At 45.6% G+C, this 15593-nt stretch overlaps 1 protein-coding gene across 1 annotated transcript in view; it reads right to left on the reverse strand.

Moving 5' to 3' along the window:
* The window catches only part of LOC104461839 (microtubule-associated protein 4-like), a gene marked incomplete at its 3' end in the record, with an annotated part of 89246 nt that overhangs the window by 66286 nt on the left and 7367 nt on the right, over window positions 1-15593 (reverse strand). The window contains 1 exon segment of the mRNA XM_010073568.1: window positions 14327-14392. Within this exon segment, the coding sequence (XP_010071870.1) occupies window positions 14327-14392 (66 nt within the window).

Consider the following 15593-nt stretch of genomic DNA (forward strand, 5'->3'; position numbering starts at 1 on the left):
TTAAACGCGAACAGCCAGATGCCTGCTCCGAAATTTCGATTCCTACCCAGCTGTCTCCAGGAAGGAGCTTATTCTGCCGTCCCCTGCTGCTGAACAAACGGCCAGATTTATGGGAACAGCCTCCAGTCCAGACACCACAGCTCCCCCGGGTCACAGAAACCAGGACCTGCCCTGCTCCTTACAGCAGGGGAGAGCAGCCGCAAGTGAGGAGGGACCAGCTGGGCGAGCTTCTAGCACACTGCGTGCAGGAAAGGAGATACCCCACAGTGTTCATCAACAGAAATGGGAAAAGGGAGAGCATGTAATTAAAAAATCCTCAAACCCTGCACTTTGCATGGTCTCCAAGAACAGGGCAAGCCTTGCTTGCAGCGATACCCAAAGGAGAAGAGATGTTTTGGAGAGGAGCAGGCAGGAGAGGACAGCAGGGTCCCGAGCATCCCTCACAATGCTCAAGTCAGAGTTTTAACCCTGGCAAGCTGCAAAACTTTTATTTTCCAATACTCATTCAGGAATAATTCAGGTAACTCATGCTATACTGGACAAAAGCCTGAATATTTTAGAAACACCAACTCTACTGAAGGCATGTTTGGTATTCTGTGGGTGGAGCTGGCCAACAGCTGTACAAACTGCACCCAAATAGCAGCAAGAAGGGGGATTACTGAGGAGCATATTTATAATTTCTTTATTTTTTAATGAGTTACTAATGCAAGACGAAGTGAGCTGAATTTGTTCATGATATTTGCATAGCGAGCAGTTTGACGGGGTGTAATGGGGAAACACCAGCAGCCAGCTCGCTAAGCGTCCAAGCCGAGCTGCCATTTGCTCACCCACTCACAAGAGACTCTTGCTCTGAGGTGTGGATTTCCTCTTGCTACCAACCACCAAAGATCTCCTCTTGCTCAGCCTCACCATCTCCAGATATGTTTCTTAATGACAAGATTTTCTTTTTCCAGAAAAGATCAGATTAATCCGAGATGACCCCTGGTACTAGTCAACACCACTGAAATGAGAACGCCGCGATAATAACAGATGCGGCACAGCTAGAAAAGAGAAAATGCACAATATAATCAGCCTTACCCTATTTTCAGCGATGGGACTGAAACGGAAGAAGATTAAAGAGCTAAGGCCTCCGAGTGAGCTCCAACGAGAGCCGTGATTAGGGAAGTTTCCTAACCCCCAGGTCCATATTTAGCCCGTGTCATATGACCTCTCAAAGCCACTCCAACAGCCCAGCACACAAAAATTTAATTGTAAACAGGACCAACCCCTATTAAACCAGTTGTTTTTACAAACAAAAAAAAAATAACCCAGGTTTAGAAGAGGAAGAAGAGGTGAAAAAAGGAAGAGTTTTGACCAAGAGAGCCTGTGCAGCGTGCAGAGACCAGCCCAGCGCAGCGTTTCGCACCGACCCACCTTCCCGGCAGCCTCCGCTGCCCCGGGGTTGCGCTGGAGCTCCCGGCGGGAAATCTGCGCCCCGCCCCCCCGCCGGTTCACGCCTGCGGATGTGCACTGACTGAACGGCTGCAGAGCTGCGGTCCTGTTTGCTTTCTCCTGTTAGCTCAGTAGCTCATCCCTGGGGCTCGGCCCCATTGCTAACTCACAGGCAAATATTTAGCTAACTGATCTAATATGAAAGATAAATTCTCACTATTAAGCAAAATGATTAACCCCATCTAGCAAAAAGGTGATAATAAATGCTTAGACTAAGCTTAACCTTGCCGTGTGTTTTCCAGGACTATTGTTTGCTTTATTTTCCTTTGACAAGTCCCTCAAGCATACAAGGCACAGAAATTCCAGTAATCTAAAGGGTCACTGCAAAAACTGCAGTACAGGCGATCAGAATAAGCAAGAAAAGAAACGGGATGTTGTCTGAGGCAATAAAGAGGGGAAAAAAAAGTCTCTTTTTAACCTGGAGTTAAGTTCCAGAAAGACAAGCTAATTAAAGGCAAAGTGGGTAACGTAAGCACAGGATACAAGTGTGACTTTGGGTGATGATGCAGTAAGGGTGAGCGATCCTGCAGCAACAAGTCTCCGTCTCCCTTCTGCCTGCCTCAACGACCCTTGAAAATACCCCCCCGTTTTCAACGTCCAACCCCTCACAGGATGGCATGTGCTGAAATATTCTATGTGCGCAGAAACAAAGTGCTGAGGAATGGCAGCCAAGCTGACTCTGTGTCACGGCTGGTGAACTTACAGCACGGACAGAGAGAAGAAGGGTCCGCGTTTTCCAGGGGGTGCTAGCCTGCAGGCTTCTTCAGCGCTTCTAAAGCATTCCTCCACAAAGCCGCTGGTTTAAAGATACCAATAAGAACTAAATTCAAGATATGAGCTCCAAAGCTCATGGCTGGAATATTTTAAGTAACAGCTACTTGCTCAGGAAGTTCAGCTTTGTAAAAAACACGTTAATTCATCCAGCTGTCAGATGTTTGCGAGAACAACTCTTAAACACATTACAGAAACCAAAGGGCTTGGATTACCGTTTTTTAGCTCTCACTAAGCCGCACATAAAGCTTTTAATAGACTTCTCGACATACGTACCACTCCATTATAAGCTTTTTTATCTTCTATTCTACAAGTCAAGTCAGGATACGTTCCACCTTTGAACAAAAGTTTAGAAGCAAAAAGCAAAAGTAGCAGGTTGCTAGGAAAATACAGTTTAAGAGAGACACGGCCATGGCAACAGCATTTTTTAAACAAAGAAAGGGTCCCTCCTTTCCCTTGTACTGATCACTGGAGCTTTCAATGCAATCCCAGTAGCTGTACCAGTTCCAACACTTACTGTCCTTCATGCGTCAGCAAGCAGCCTCTGCAGAACCCAGAGCGATACCCGGTCCCCAAGAGCGCTGGCTTTCTGCAAAGCCTACATCCTCGCTAATTCCCACCTCTGCCCTCATCTCGGAGCATCGCTTCCCCGCGCCGCCACACCACCAATGCTCGCCCTTACGTACTTGTGTCTCCAGGCGGGCCGGGCGCTGCGCGGGGGCAGAGTCCCCCTTGTCCCCGAGGACACGGAGCATTTCATAAAGCACTTCCACGCTCTACTTTCTTCCCAATAACAGAGCTCGTTACACAACTCCTTAAGCTGATTTGATACAAGCAGCAAACAAGACTCTTGCCCGGGAAGAAAAGCTTCTTGAGCATGTCATTTAACATATGTAAAAAAGCCGACTGATTTATGTCAGAGGAGACCCAACCTGGGGATCTAATCAGCATCTCCAGCCAGCCCAGGGTTTATTTTATTTACTCTCCCTTTCCCTATTAGTGAGGGCCCATCAGGAGCCAACTCGAACCTTGCTACTAGACGTAGCACCTACGCTGAGAACACTCCTGGGCAGGGAAGCATTACAAATTGTGCACACACTCGGTTTTACAGTTACACCACACAACCATTTACGTGTTAGACTGTTCACAGTACGTGGGTTTTGGGTGCTTTGGGTTGGTCTGGTAGGTTTTGGTTTGGGAGGGATTTGCGGGGTTTGTGGTGGGTTTTGGTTTGGGTTTTTACCCCCCTCATCAAGCTAGATTTTGGTGCAAAACCGCACGCAAGAAGGACACTTTGAATAGTCATTACAAAAAATGACTTGTTCAAAAAATGGCTGATAAAGCACAGGGGAAAAAAAGAACCCCAAGCTTATAAAAACAGTTTCATTTTTTTCAGCTAAAAATTATTAAAGAGGAAAATTTTTCTATATTAACAGATTTTTTCCTAATCAAGATGCCCTGCAAGACATCAGAGGCAAAAGACTTCATCCCTCATGTTCTATCACCAAAAAAGGAAGAACAGGAGGTTTTTTGCTATTTTCAGCCTTCACCTGGCTTCTCGGTTACGACTGAGTTACACATTCGTAGCAGTCCCTAGACAGAGTCCCTAGAATTATTTAAAAAAGTCTTTTCTGAGCCAGCAGAAAAGCTGTGACTGCGAGAAGCGAAGCCCCTCTGGCCAGCCCCAGCGGCTCCGAACGCAGGCTGTCGCTTCCCCGAGTCCCAGTCTGCTCTCTGAAAGACATCAATGACACAAACTGCCTGAATGCTTCTGTCTTATTTGAGGAGACTGAAGAATTTAGACCTAAATAGAGCTCATAAAACCAGGCAACTAGGATATTTAAAAACAGAATAGCCAAGCAACATTGCAAATGCACAATATTGTAACTGTTCCCCACTGCAACATGTGTGAACAGTGCCCCAAAGGGTGACTCTACAGCCATAAAAACCTTTGTACACCGCTGAACGGACTTCAAACATGGAGTAAAATGATTCCCTGGGAATAACATGGCAATTTGCTGAATCTATGATAGCACATAGGTGGTGCAGTGCTGCCACACAGGCAAAACACCCCTCCCGAAATCTGGAAAAGTCACAAAGTCTAGTTTAGTGAAAGACTAATTAGAGGACTGTGGTGCGAAGGAACAAAAATACCAATGCAAAGATAAAAAAAATGCAGCGGTGAGAATATACAAAAGAAAAACTGTGTTTCTGCCCCATGGTCAGGGTAGAAGTGATGACAAGATATGACATCTGTAGCAAAGAATAACTTGCTATCATATTATTTCTTTTCCCAAGAGTTCATTAAAATTATCAAAAAGACAACTTGTGTCACAGTGCCAAGGCCATCAGTTACATTTCAATTAGACACAGGAAGGGTCAGAGAAAGCCTGCTATTTAGCCCATACACAAAAGAGCTGGTTTGTAGTCCTAAAACCCTCCCTTCTTGTGCTGCTGTTCCTACGGGAAAGCACCCGACCGCTCCACAAGCCCCGGTGCAGGGCGACGCCAGGCAGGGCACGTGCCCTTTTTGTTGTTTTGGGGGGGTTTTTGTGGGGTTTTGTTGTTGTGGGGTTTTTTGTTTGGTTGGGTTTTTTTTATAAAGAGAACATTTCTGGTAGGAACTATACAGAACTCACCCCACGAAAATAGACGACTTAAAACCTTGATGATGATGCAAGAAATCAAAATCAGATATTTACAGCAAAGAAAAGTTAATGGTGCGGCATGGAACTCACTGAGGACTAGCCAGGTTGCAGAAGTTAAGGCAGAGGTCATGAGTGGTCCTGTCTAGTGTTATGAAAAGGTCCCCAAACACCAACAACCTCAGAGGTACGCTACACCACTTACGCTTCTTTCCAGTAAAATTTCATTTGAAAAAAAGAAAATTTGCGTTAGCAGCAGCTGGCTCCTGCTGCACACAGACATTTCCCCTGTGTAACCTTCCACAGTCAGAGCTTTTCACAGAAGTTACTCCTGTGGCATCACAGATTCCTGCAGTCATTTCAAGGGGCAGGTGACACCAGCATTCTGAATATTCACCAAGATCTTAACAGAAAGAAGGATTTAGAAAAGCAGTAGCACAAGCGATTGTCTTTTGGGGGACACTCCTTCACGGCAGTCAATACCCACCTACATCCATTCCCTGCTAAATGGGACTTTTCAACTCACCGAGGTGCGGAAGGGCACGAGAGACTCAAGGACAGAAAGCTCTTAAATGGGATACTTTCAGAGCAGACCTGCACGATTTTCAAACCCAGCTGCTGCAAAGCATTACGTGCACTTTGCAAACCATTGTTACACAGCTCGTAATACACCTTTTGAGCTCCCAAGAACTCAAGTATCCGCCAGGTACACCAAACCGGGACGCAGGCAGCCAGTAGAGAAGAGCTGTGTTAATAAAACACGCACTGAAGTGACAGATCCGTGCCCTGGTGAGCCCATGAGTCATCTTTCACTGCGATCCCGGTGCTCAGTGACTTTGTTCTCCTGCACAACGCTCCACCCAACCCTCCAGCTGCCTGAGAATTACAGACCTTGATCTCATCCAGGGCACAGAAGGGGCTCTGCAGAGTGCTTGGGTTTTCTAAGCACAGGACTGTGCTGCACTAAAACTAAAAAAAAATTTACCCCAATGCCTCTTATGTTCCCAGTGTTTGCAAGGGCTTCAGCACCTGGAAAGTTTCTTCAGGCTTTCTGAGCTGCTCGCGAAGGGGCTGAGAGGATGTCAACTGCTACTCAGCTCCTCTGCCAGCTGTCAAAAGCCGCAAGGTTCCCTCAGGTGAAAGAGCAGCAGCTCCTTTAGAGCCCCGCACAAGGGGCACCCACAGAGCACAACCCTTCCTCCTCCACACCCACCCTCCAGGGTGAGGGGAGAGCGGCACATCCCTGGCAGCACCCCCACCTCCCACCCCAATCCCCCCTGGGGGTCCCGCAGCACAAAGGCGTCACCCCCCCAGTTTCTGCCCCCCGGCTCTCAGATCTGCTTCATCAAGATGCCCACCTTCCCCTTTCCCCATCCATCTCAGGACAAAAATAAATCACCCCCAAAAGATCAAACAGACACAAAAAACCCTCTTAGTCATGCCCATCTGAGGAACTGAAGCAGCCTCCTGAATTATTCAGTTTGCTGCTTTATTTAGACTGAAGCGGCAGAAAACATGAACTCTCCTTTAGCGAGGATGGTTGGATGCAGACCCACTCTGAAAAGCCTAAAAAGCTCTCCCTTAAATCCAGAAAGCATAAAAGCCTTTATAAATAAAAACTCGCACCAGCTGGGAAAGGTGCAGGCAGGGGAAAGAAGAAAAACAGCTTTAATTAGAAAAGCACACCTTTCAGTGCCTAATTTACAAAATGTTAAAACACAAGGAATGGTTACTTTAGGGGTTTTGTTGGGGCTTTTGTTTGTTTCAATTTTGTGCATTAGCAACTTATTCCCTAACGAAAGAGGGTGAGATAACAAACAAAGAGCAAAGCCTGAACCCCAGCTGGGGTGGCAGTTAAACGCTTCCCTTGTACACATCCTATACTCAGAAATAGGAAGTGTCGATTCCCACAGACGTGTCATTTTCCTGTGAAGCCTCACAAAATCAGGCATCCCAAGCCAGACGAGGTGCTCATCAGACATTATTCACTAGCTAGCTCCTACTAGTGCAGATTTTAGGTACCTTGGAAGTCCAAGAGGGAAATGAGCATCCACCTCACCCATCCCCAGGTCCCTTTTTATTCCTTCTTCCTATTTCCGCCCCTCACTCCCCCAACAAAATCATGTGGCTCATTGAAATAACTTCATTTTAATGGATTAACTAAGCCGATTCTTTGACAGCCCCATTTTCAAACATCTGTGCAGTCAGCAAGGCACTCCAGCTTAAGCCATTTCCCTCTTTCAGCAGTAACACCAGAGCGGTGCCCCGAGCACATGCAGATGTGAACTATGAACCAGCAGCACCCCCAAAGAAGATTCCACACCACAGTACAACTATTGAGAGGTCAGTTTAGTCTGAGATGTTTATTAGGGTGATTTATTCAACAGTGATACACAGCTTCACATCATACAAAGCAGTGGCATCATTAAGAGAAATCAGAAGCGGTAACAGACAAGGGTGTAAGCACAAGAAAGTTAGAGTACGTTTGGCAAAGATCACCTCGAAAGACCAGAGAAAAGGAAGGATAACATGAAATTTACACAGAGGAACACATTTGGTAGCTTCTTGGCTTTTTGAAAATAAAAGCTGAAAAATAAAACACACGCTCCTGTGTATTCATTTACTGCACTGAGTTTTGAGCAAGATACATGAACATTTTCTGGGAGTGACAAAAGATACAACCCTCTGCATTGACCCCCCAGCATCCCCTCCCTGCCCCCTGCCAAGACACACAGCCCCCCAGGACAGGCACGATACGCTTCTGTCCCCGAAAAAGCCAACGTGTGACACTGCAGAGCTTTTGGTAAGAGTCCTGGGAGGAGGAACCACCGCAAACACATGAACAGCCAGCTCTCTTCCTCTAGCTACACTCATCTGTAAACCTAACAGCAGTTAAAGTAAACAGGAATAAAAATACAGGCAGGAAAAAAGCAGAGTGGCAGTGCAATGGAATGAATCCTTCGTGTGAGCAGCGGAGGCAGTGACCGAAGGCCCTGGCCGCATTCGCAGTCCCTGCTTCGGTCTGCTCCAGACTCTGCTGTGCCCGGTGAGCTGACAGGCGTCCAGCCCAGCATCACCGACCAGCGGCTCCCGCGCCAGGCTGACTGCTCCAGCGCTGCCTGTCCCGCAGAGCCAGCTGACCTGCTGCTAGAAACCCCCTCCAGCCAATGCTTTACAGCACTGCTGCATTTCAGTAAAATAAAGCACGTGCAGGGGCTGGGGGAAGGAAGTCTGATATTCAGCTAATGTGAACACTTCTGTTATTCAAGCTGAAAATGTCTCTCTAATTATTTACTCTCTATTTCTAGGGCAGAAACAGTGAAGCCCGTTTAAGGCAAAAGGTGAGAAAGAATGGCTCGTGGAACCAAGTTAAAGTGCCTCCAAACTACCGGTGATGCTGACTTGCTCCAAAATCAACTCCATTTAAAAAAAAAGCTACAAAGAGGTCTTTAAAAATAAAGCCAAGAACACAACAATCTTCTCCTTTTAGGGCAACAGACCCAAAAATCCCCCAAGAAGAAAGCACTTCACGACAACAAGGTGGCCCCAACGCCTCTCCTTGCATCACACGCCACTGGTGAGGCTTTGGAGAGGTGTCAAGGGTGGAGGCTGCCGGCTACATGCTACCACGGGGCATATTCCCCATCAAACCAGAAAGCCAGAGGGCAATCTGTCCCAGCCATACTGGCCAGTGTCTCCTGCAAACCAGTTATTGCTTTAGTCCCAGGGAAATGCTTATTTCTGTACCTCGGTCAGGATCTGGTCCCAAAGGCTGCTGGGCTTAAGCAACTGCGCGGTGGCTCAGCCAGGCTGGCACATCGTGGGACCAGCAACAAAAAAGCCCGGCTTTGGCAGCTGAGCGTCTGCAGGCAACGGGGTTTTCTCAGAAGTGACGGCTATTACCTCGGAGGGGAAGCCAACAGTGTTGCTTGTTCAGAAATTGGCACTGCAAGGATGTCAGCTGCTAATGAGGCTGTGAACGGTGGGGAAAGCAAGAAGCTGCCACCAAAGGAGAGAACAAAAGCCTCAAGTCCTGATGCACATCACTGCACAGAACTCGGTGCAGCAGCTCGGGACACTGTCACCCTGGGTGGGGAGCGTGTGAGGTCTCAGATCAGAAAAAAAAATCAAGATTGGATAGGTCACTATTTGAGGAAGATCTTCAAAGAAAACCTGCTAGTGGCATTAACAGTAGTATTCCTTGAAGGTGCGATGTTTTCCCAGTATATCGTGAGCAGAGCAGTATTGCAGTGCAGTCAAGGGTACCAGCGGGGTACTAGGAATATTCAGGTGCAAGCTACTCTCTTCCCAACAAGAAAATACCATTTTTAGGCAAGTGAAGGTCTCAGTATGGTAGCTTTTGGCAATTTGGAGAATCACGTCCTGCCTTAGACTGCATTTGGGGTCAAATACATCCTGTACTTTTATCAGGTGTTGGAGGCAAAGTACCTTTAGCTACACAACACCATTATCCTCAAACAAAACATGCACTTGGCTCCAAAACCCAGGCTGAGCTTGTCTCAGGTAAAATACTAAGTAGTCTCTCTAAATTATTTCTTTTTCGCATTTGGTTTGATCTGGTGAACGGCAGTAACTAGTATGTTTGTGTTCGGAAAGCTTTGCAGCTTTATGGAATTGCAACAGCCTGGCTGACCTCTCGCAGTTCTGTTTAAGGTTCAAACAGTCCTGTTCCTTTTGGTGTTGCCGGCAAATGTTAAATCTCTACTGAAATGACTATGACAATCTAGTCCTAGATTTTTTGCTTCTCTCAGTTTTAGAAGGGACAGATTTATTTTTTTTCATGGCAGGTAAAATTTAATCCAAGGCTGTGATTACCAAAGGGAGCTAGGGGTATGAAGTTCAAGAAAAGCAATTTTCCTGCTCACTTCCAAGGCTTGCAGGAAGCAGTGCAGCAGCAAAGCAGAATTCCTGAGGCAGGAATTTGGGGTTGGTAGGTTTCCTTTACACTCCCCGCTGATGGCAAGTGCTTGAACCCCATAATCCACCCCTCACAAACCACAGACACCTCACTAAACAAGGGTTTCTCCTTATTTGCTTCTCAAGTCTATATAATAAGTGTTATGATGTGAAAACACCTGTTTTGAAGACAACAATGTTATTGAAGATAAAAACTTCACATAAGAACGTTTCAAAGCAGCAAGGATAAAGGCAGGTGAAACTCAGCGTTACTCTAAAAGGCCGTGGAGAGTACAAGGAGAAGGGAAAGGAGCTGCATGGTGGACCCATCCGCTAGGAAAGCACAACTTGAAACATCAAACCTTCTGTTCTTCAGCATCCATGAAAAAGGAGATAAATTAAATTTTAAAGTGGCTGAACTAAAAATGGAGCTGTAGTTGTGATTTTTAAAACGTGGGAGTACTGAAATAGTGCAGTTAAAAACCATCATGCACATTTGTGCTTACACAAAGAAAGGAAGGTTTCAACAAGCACTGCAGAGCAGAGAGGGAGGAGGAGGAGGGCTGATCGGCCGCCAGCACAGCTACCCTTTGGTTTCTTCTACACGTAAAGTCCAAGGACGTAAAGCAAGAGCTCTGTAAAATGCTGAAGATTTTAGAAGTGTAATGGCAGGTAGAAAAGTACACTGGTCTTGTATCAGTGGCAGCCCCAGTGTTAGGAGACAGTCTAGGCTTCTAGGAGGAGAAAATAGAAGAGAGGAAAAGAAGGAGGAGAGGGAAACGGGATGGGGAAGGGGCAAGAAAGCGCAAGTCATTAGTAAACATGAACATTCAGGTAGCAACCGCACAACAAGCAACATTTCATTTAGTGCAGCCAGGAGATTTGCCAAAAGCCAGATTAGAGACACATGGAATTTTGCTTTTAGACGTGTCTGAAAATATATCACCAGTCATGCTATGGCATGACATTGTGCCACATGCAAAAATTAGCTGTGATAAATCAAGATTAGTGACAAACTGCAACAAATCGAACGAGCAGCAGCTCAGGATGCTGCTTAAAAGCACAATTTGCACTGAAAACAGTGACAAAGTACTTCTGTGACCCAATCTCGGCCGACAGAACAAGCAGCAGGCTGGCTGGAGAGAAAGTCCAGCAAAAAAAGAACGAATGCCAAACAGCAACACTTCCCTAGGTCACTTCTCATCTCCCAGCAAGAACAGGATCTTGGAACAAGAGGCATCCAGATTAAGCCATACAACCATGCTTAATGGATTTCTTTCCACAAATGTGTATTTTTTAAAAAAATATAATTCCTTTGAACTCTAGGCAAATATCCTGCAATAAGGAGTTGCAAACATTGCACTGTTTGAAAACTCCACTTTTTTTTGTTTTAAACCTGCTGTTAGATTTACTCAGCACCCCCTAACCTTGGCATCGTGGCAGTCAGCAGTTAGTTCCCTAGCCCAATACCTCCGTGCCATCAGTGATGATAAGCTATTAACAATTTCCCCCCACCCTCGCTGATCCACTTGAGTTGCACCAGATGTGCACAGCTTCCCCCCGGACGCTGCACCAGCCTCTCTTCTATTTCTCCTTTTAAGGAAGAAGAGAATTAATAGAGAGTTTCAGGCTATGTGCGGAGTTACCCAAGCCACAGCTCCCACTCTGTAGCTCTCAAAATTCTCCAAAAACCAGCCTCCACAAACCAGATAAGCAATCACCACACACGGCTCAAGAGCTGAACCCTTCAGAGAAACTGCCAGTCTCTCCCTTCCAGGGAAAGCAAATGGGTGCGGAGGGTTCTCAGCCTCGCAGCCGCAGGTTGAGACCCTCAAGTAAACACGCAACGTAGAGTCAAAGGAAAAACATGAATGGTTATGTTCTGACATACTGAACTATACACATCCCCACATCAATGGTTTAAATACATCACTGTTAGAATACAAATAACCCAACAGTTAATATAGGGTTTTGCCCCCGAGTTCCATCCGTTTTGGATTGATGCCATCTCCTACATTAACAGTATTTCAGAAGGGGGCATCTGCTCAGGAGGCAGCACAGGCTGGCAAGGCAGCACTAGGGTTCCAGTCCGGCTGATTCTAACCCCTGCATACATACAGCAGATGTCTGTAGGTAATGCTGCAAGTAATAAAACATTAACAAGTCATCACCCTGTTTCATTTGATAGGTGAAAAGAACATGCAGCAGTTTTTCCTGTGATCTAGACCGGAGAGAGAAGCAGACATCTGTATCTCAAACAGCTTTAACTACATCTTGCCCCAAATCTTTCCCTGAAGTCGATTTCAGAATCCAGCCTGAACACAGCTCTGCTTTCAAAAGCTCTCTGTAGCTCTCAACACTGCTTTTTGCTGGTCTCCTCGAGCATCCTTAGTCCTCTCTCAGCTGCTCTGTTCCCCACCTCTGCTCCAGGCACACATTGCGCATCCAGAAGAATCATTTCAGCTTTAAAGAGAGACAGCTTAGGGAATAGATCCATCTGAGAAAAAAATAAACCAGCCAAAAACTGAAGGTGGCTTAGGGCTGGGGACAAAGGGCTTTGGGCAGCACCACCCATTAAACGTAGAACCAGGCACTACTGAAGTCCCTCAGCCGGTCTGGAGCAACTTGCCTCGATTTCTGCAGAGCATCATCTGCTCCTCAGCTCTGAAGAAACCCCTCCACTGTCTGATCACAAGTTACCGCTTCTCCCTTACTCTCCAGTGTATACGCACGGAGATTTCAAATATTCCACAGAGAAGGAGGTAGGGGGAAAGGGTCCATGAAATAGTTGTGTTGTGTTAATCTTCTGTTATTCTGAACAGCCTAATTAATTTGATGCCTGTGACTCTTCATCCTTTGACATGCTGTTTCTACCACTTTGATGTCATTTTTAGACAGGCTTTAAGAAGGAAAAAAAAATCCAACTCTACCCCACAAAGACAGAACATATTAACAAATTAAAAAGCTTCAGACACACAAAAGTATCTTTGATCAAAGTTTTTAGCATTTAGTGTGTCAAGAGTTAAACCTCCAGAAGCTAGCACTAAGTAAATAACAAAATATTTTTGAGCACAATTCACAAGTACAATAAAAAAATCCCAATGCATTTGATTTGTCATACCTGGAGTACCATAAATCTGATTTTATTTTTTTCTATCTCCTTTTAGTGAGAGGTATTAAAAAAGAGAAGAGGAAGTATCCTTAGGAAGGTTCAGAAGTGTTATGAATTTCAGGTCTATACTAAATTATAAAAGATGCCCAGCTTCATTTTCACCAGATTTACAATGTCAAATTAAGTAAAAGATCAATTTTTATATTCCCATCTTCAAAAAGAACATGAACACTGGCTCACACTAAATAGAATTAGAGCAAAAAAGTGGTTTAATTCACCTGTCTCCCACTCCTATACGTTCATCATCATCTCTTGGATTTTTTTTTCTTGGAGCCACACCTACGGACTAGCAGGGCTGCTAGTGCGGGGAACAACCTTAGCGGTGACCTGTACTGCTAAAGCCGAGCTGGAGATCGTGAAAGGAGAGGCTAAATAAACAGCTCTTACCAATGCCAGGATGACAACTGACTTCGGAGTATTTTATCCTCAAGAAACTAGAGGTGCTACAGCATGGCCTGTCAAAGTCCGCACCCTCCTCGCCCCAAAAGGAAACAACCCGCTGGCTCCTGCGCACAGCTGCAGTTTGGCACTGCTCACCTTACCAGCTCACCTGGAATTCGGTAGCAAAACCAACTCACAGTACGAACGTCTCATACAAGGGAAGTCGTGTTTATCATAAGATGGAACTGATAAAAGATGACTAACTTCTAGATATGTTAGATACGTTCTTTCCTGATTGGAAAGATCAGTTATTGTCCAGATTCCTCACAAGTTTGAAATCCTGGTCCACTTAAGTCAGGCGTTTCCTGCAGACAACGCTATCCTAATGCTACTTGGAAAAAGGTCCAGAAGAGCTCAATGTCAGCTTTGACATCACTAAAGCAAATATTAGGAGATATTTACAGAAAGGTGCTTTGGGGTGGAAGGAGAAGCTGCAGAATAAACAAAACGGTGTAATTTCAGTAGCAGCTAAGTAGCAGCGAAGGAAAAAACTGCATCAAAGGGGTGTGTGCTCAGAAGAAACACCACTGCCACGGGGAACAGCAGCAGTCACACTCACGGGTTAGGGCAGAGCTCAGCTATGAATATCACAGAGTCACTGGAAAGCCATTAGGTATCAGTGCCCTAGGTGCTGCCTCCCCAGCACTGACCATGGATAAAGTGTACAAGCTCCTCCAAGCGGGGCTTTATGCAAATAAACAATTTCAAATCCAAAAGAGAATTAAACTCTATCTTGTTTCAAATTCTCTGAAAAGATCATTAAAAACAAGAACAACCCCCTAATAAGACTCAAAAAGATGATACATTTGGTCACAATGCAGTTTTACTGCTCCAGTAACAAATAAAGAAGTCAAAGTCGATATGTTTCCTTCAGACATTAGGCACGTACCTGTGCGGTGATCTTCTATTCCACGATCACCATTTTCTACAACTGTTGGCCCAGAAGCTGAAGTATCTGCAAGAAATCAAAGGAAAAATTAGCATTGGATTAAGTTAATCTTAATCCAAAATTTAAAAACAATATCGTAAGGACAACACTGTAATGTTACCAAACATAGATAAGGGCTTTTTCCCCAAAAATTAGTTTGGAAATATTAAATCTTCACCCCATAATCTCTACACGGGGCTGCTGAGGGTCAATAACTATAATCACTTTGGCAAACTGCTTGAGGAATTTTATTTATTTTGAATTACTGCCTTTGAGATCAGACTATGGTCCTCACCACAGCAGCTGGGCTGTGCTGGTATTACACCAGAGCAGGCTGCCAGCAGCACGGTATTTCTGTAGGCGACCACCACCGTGACAGGTGGACATCACAAGGCCATTTACCCGAGTTGAAGATGCCATCCTTGCCCCAAGTCTCAAAATATTCTCTACTATCTTCTTAAATAAATGCTGCTTTATTTCTAAGAATTCATCCAATTTTCCAGTTGTGAACTAGTGCAGACAAGTCATTGCAAGAACGACACCAAGTAGCACTAGCTAAGCTTCCCAAGCAGCACAGGCTCTACCAGCAGTTCAGCTCCCCAGGCTGTTAGTTCTGCTTCTGGGAAGAACCACTCAGGGCAACGGCTTGGAAATTCCTATAAGCAAATACAATCACTGCCAAAGCGACACACATCCAGGTCCTCGGAGTTGCTGCTGTCCCTTCCCTGAGCTCGAGCAGTTTTAAAACAAAGGTGTTACCTGGGTGGTTTAGACACAGCACTTCGGGGCTTAATTCAACCTGCAGTAAAGCAAAAGGAGACTTTCCAGTTCCTTCAGTGGCTCACGCTGGTGTTTTATGGAAATTCAACATGAACTTGTCAGACAGCTTATAGAAAAACATACACCTACATCCTCCTCAAGGAGCTGAAAATACTACAGGAAGCCCTGGACCTGTTCCTCACCAGTTAAACCCACCAGCTCCTCCTGCTGTCAGTCTTTACCAGGTCTGGGATTTGCTCAAACAGAACTGTCTCAACTAGTACCTGGGAGAACTCCTGCCAGCCACCGAATTTAGGGATCGGTTCAGGCAAGGAGAAACCGGGGTCACAGGATGGTTTACACCACACTGCTTCCAGGCACCAAAAGGTGTGCTGGGAATCTTGGGGAGTCTCAAAGCCTTACAAAGAGATCCCCAAAGAATGACAGAGGAGCCCTGCAGGTCCTGCTG

The sequence above is a fragment of the Pterocles gutturalis genome, unplaced genomic scaffold, assembly GCF_000699245.1.
Source record: "Pterocles gutturalis isolate BGI_N339 unplaced genomic scaffold, ASM69924v1 scaffold22377, whole genome shotgun sequence".
Taxonomy (NCBI): domain Eukaryota; kingdom Metazoa; phylum Chordata; class Aves; order Pterocliformes; family Pteroclidae; genus Pterocles; species Pterocles gutturalis.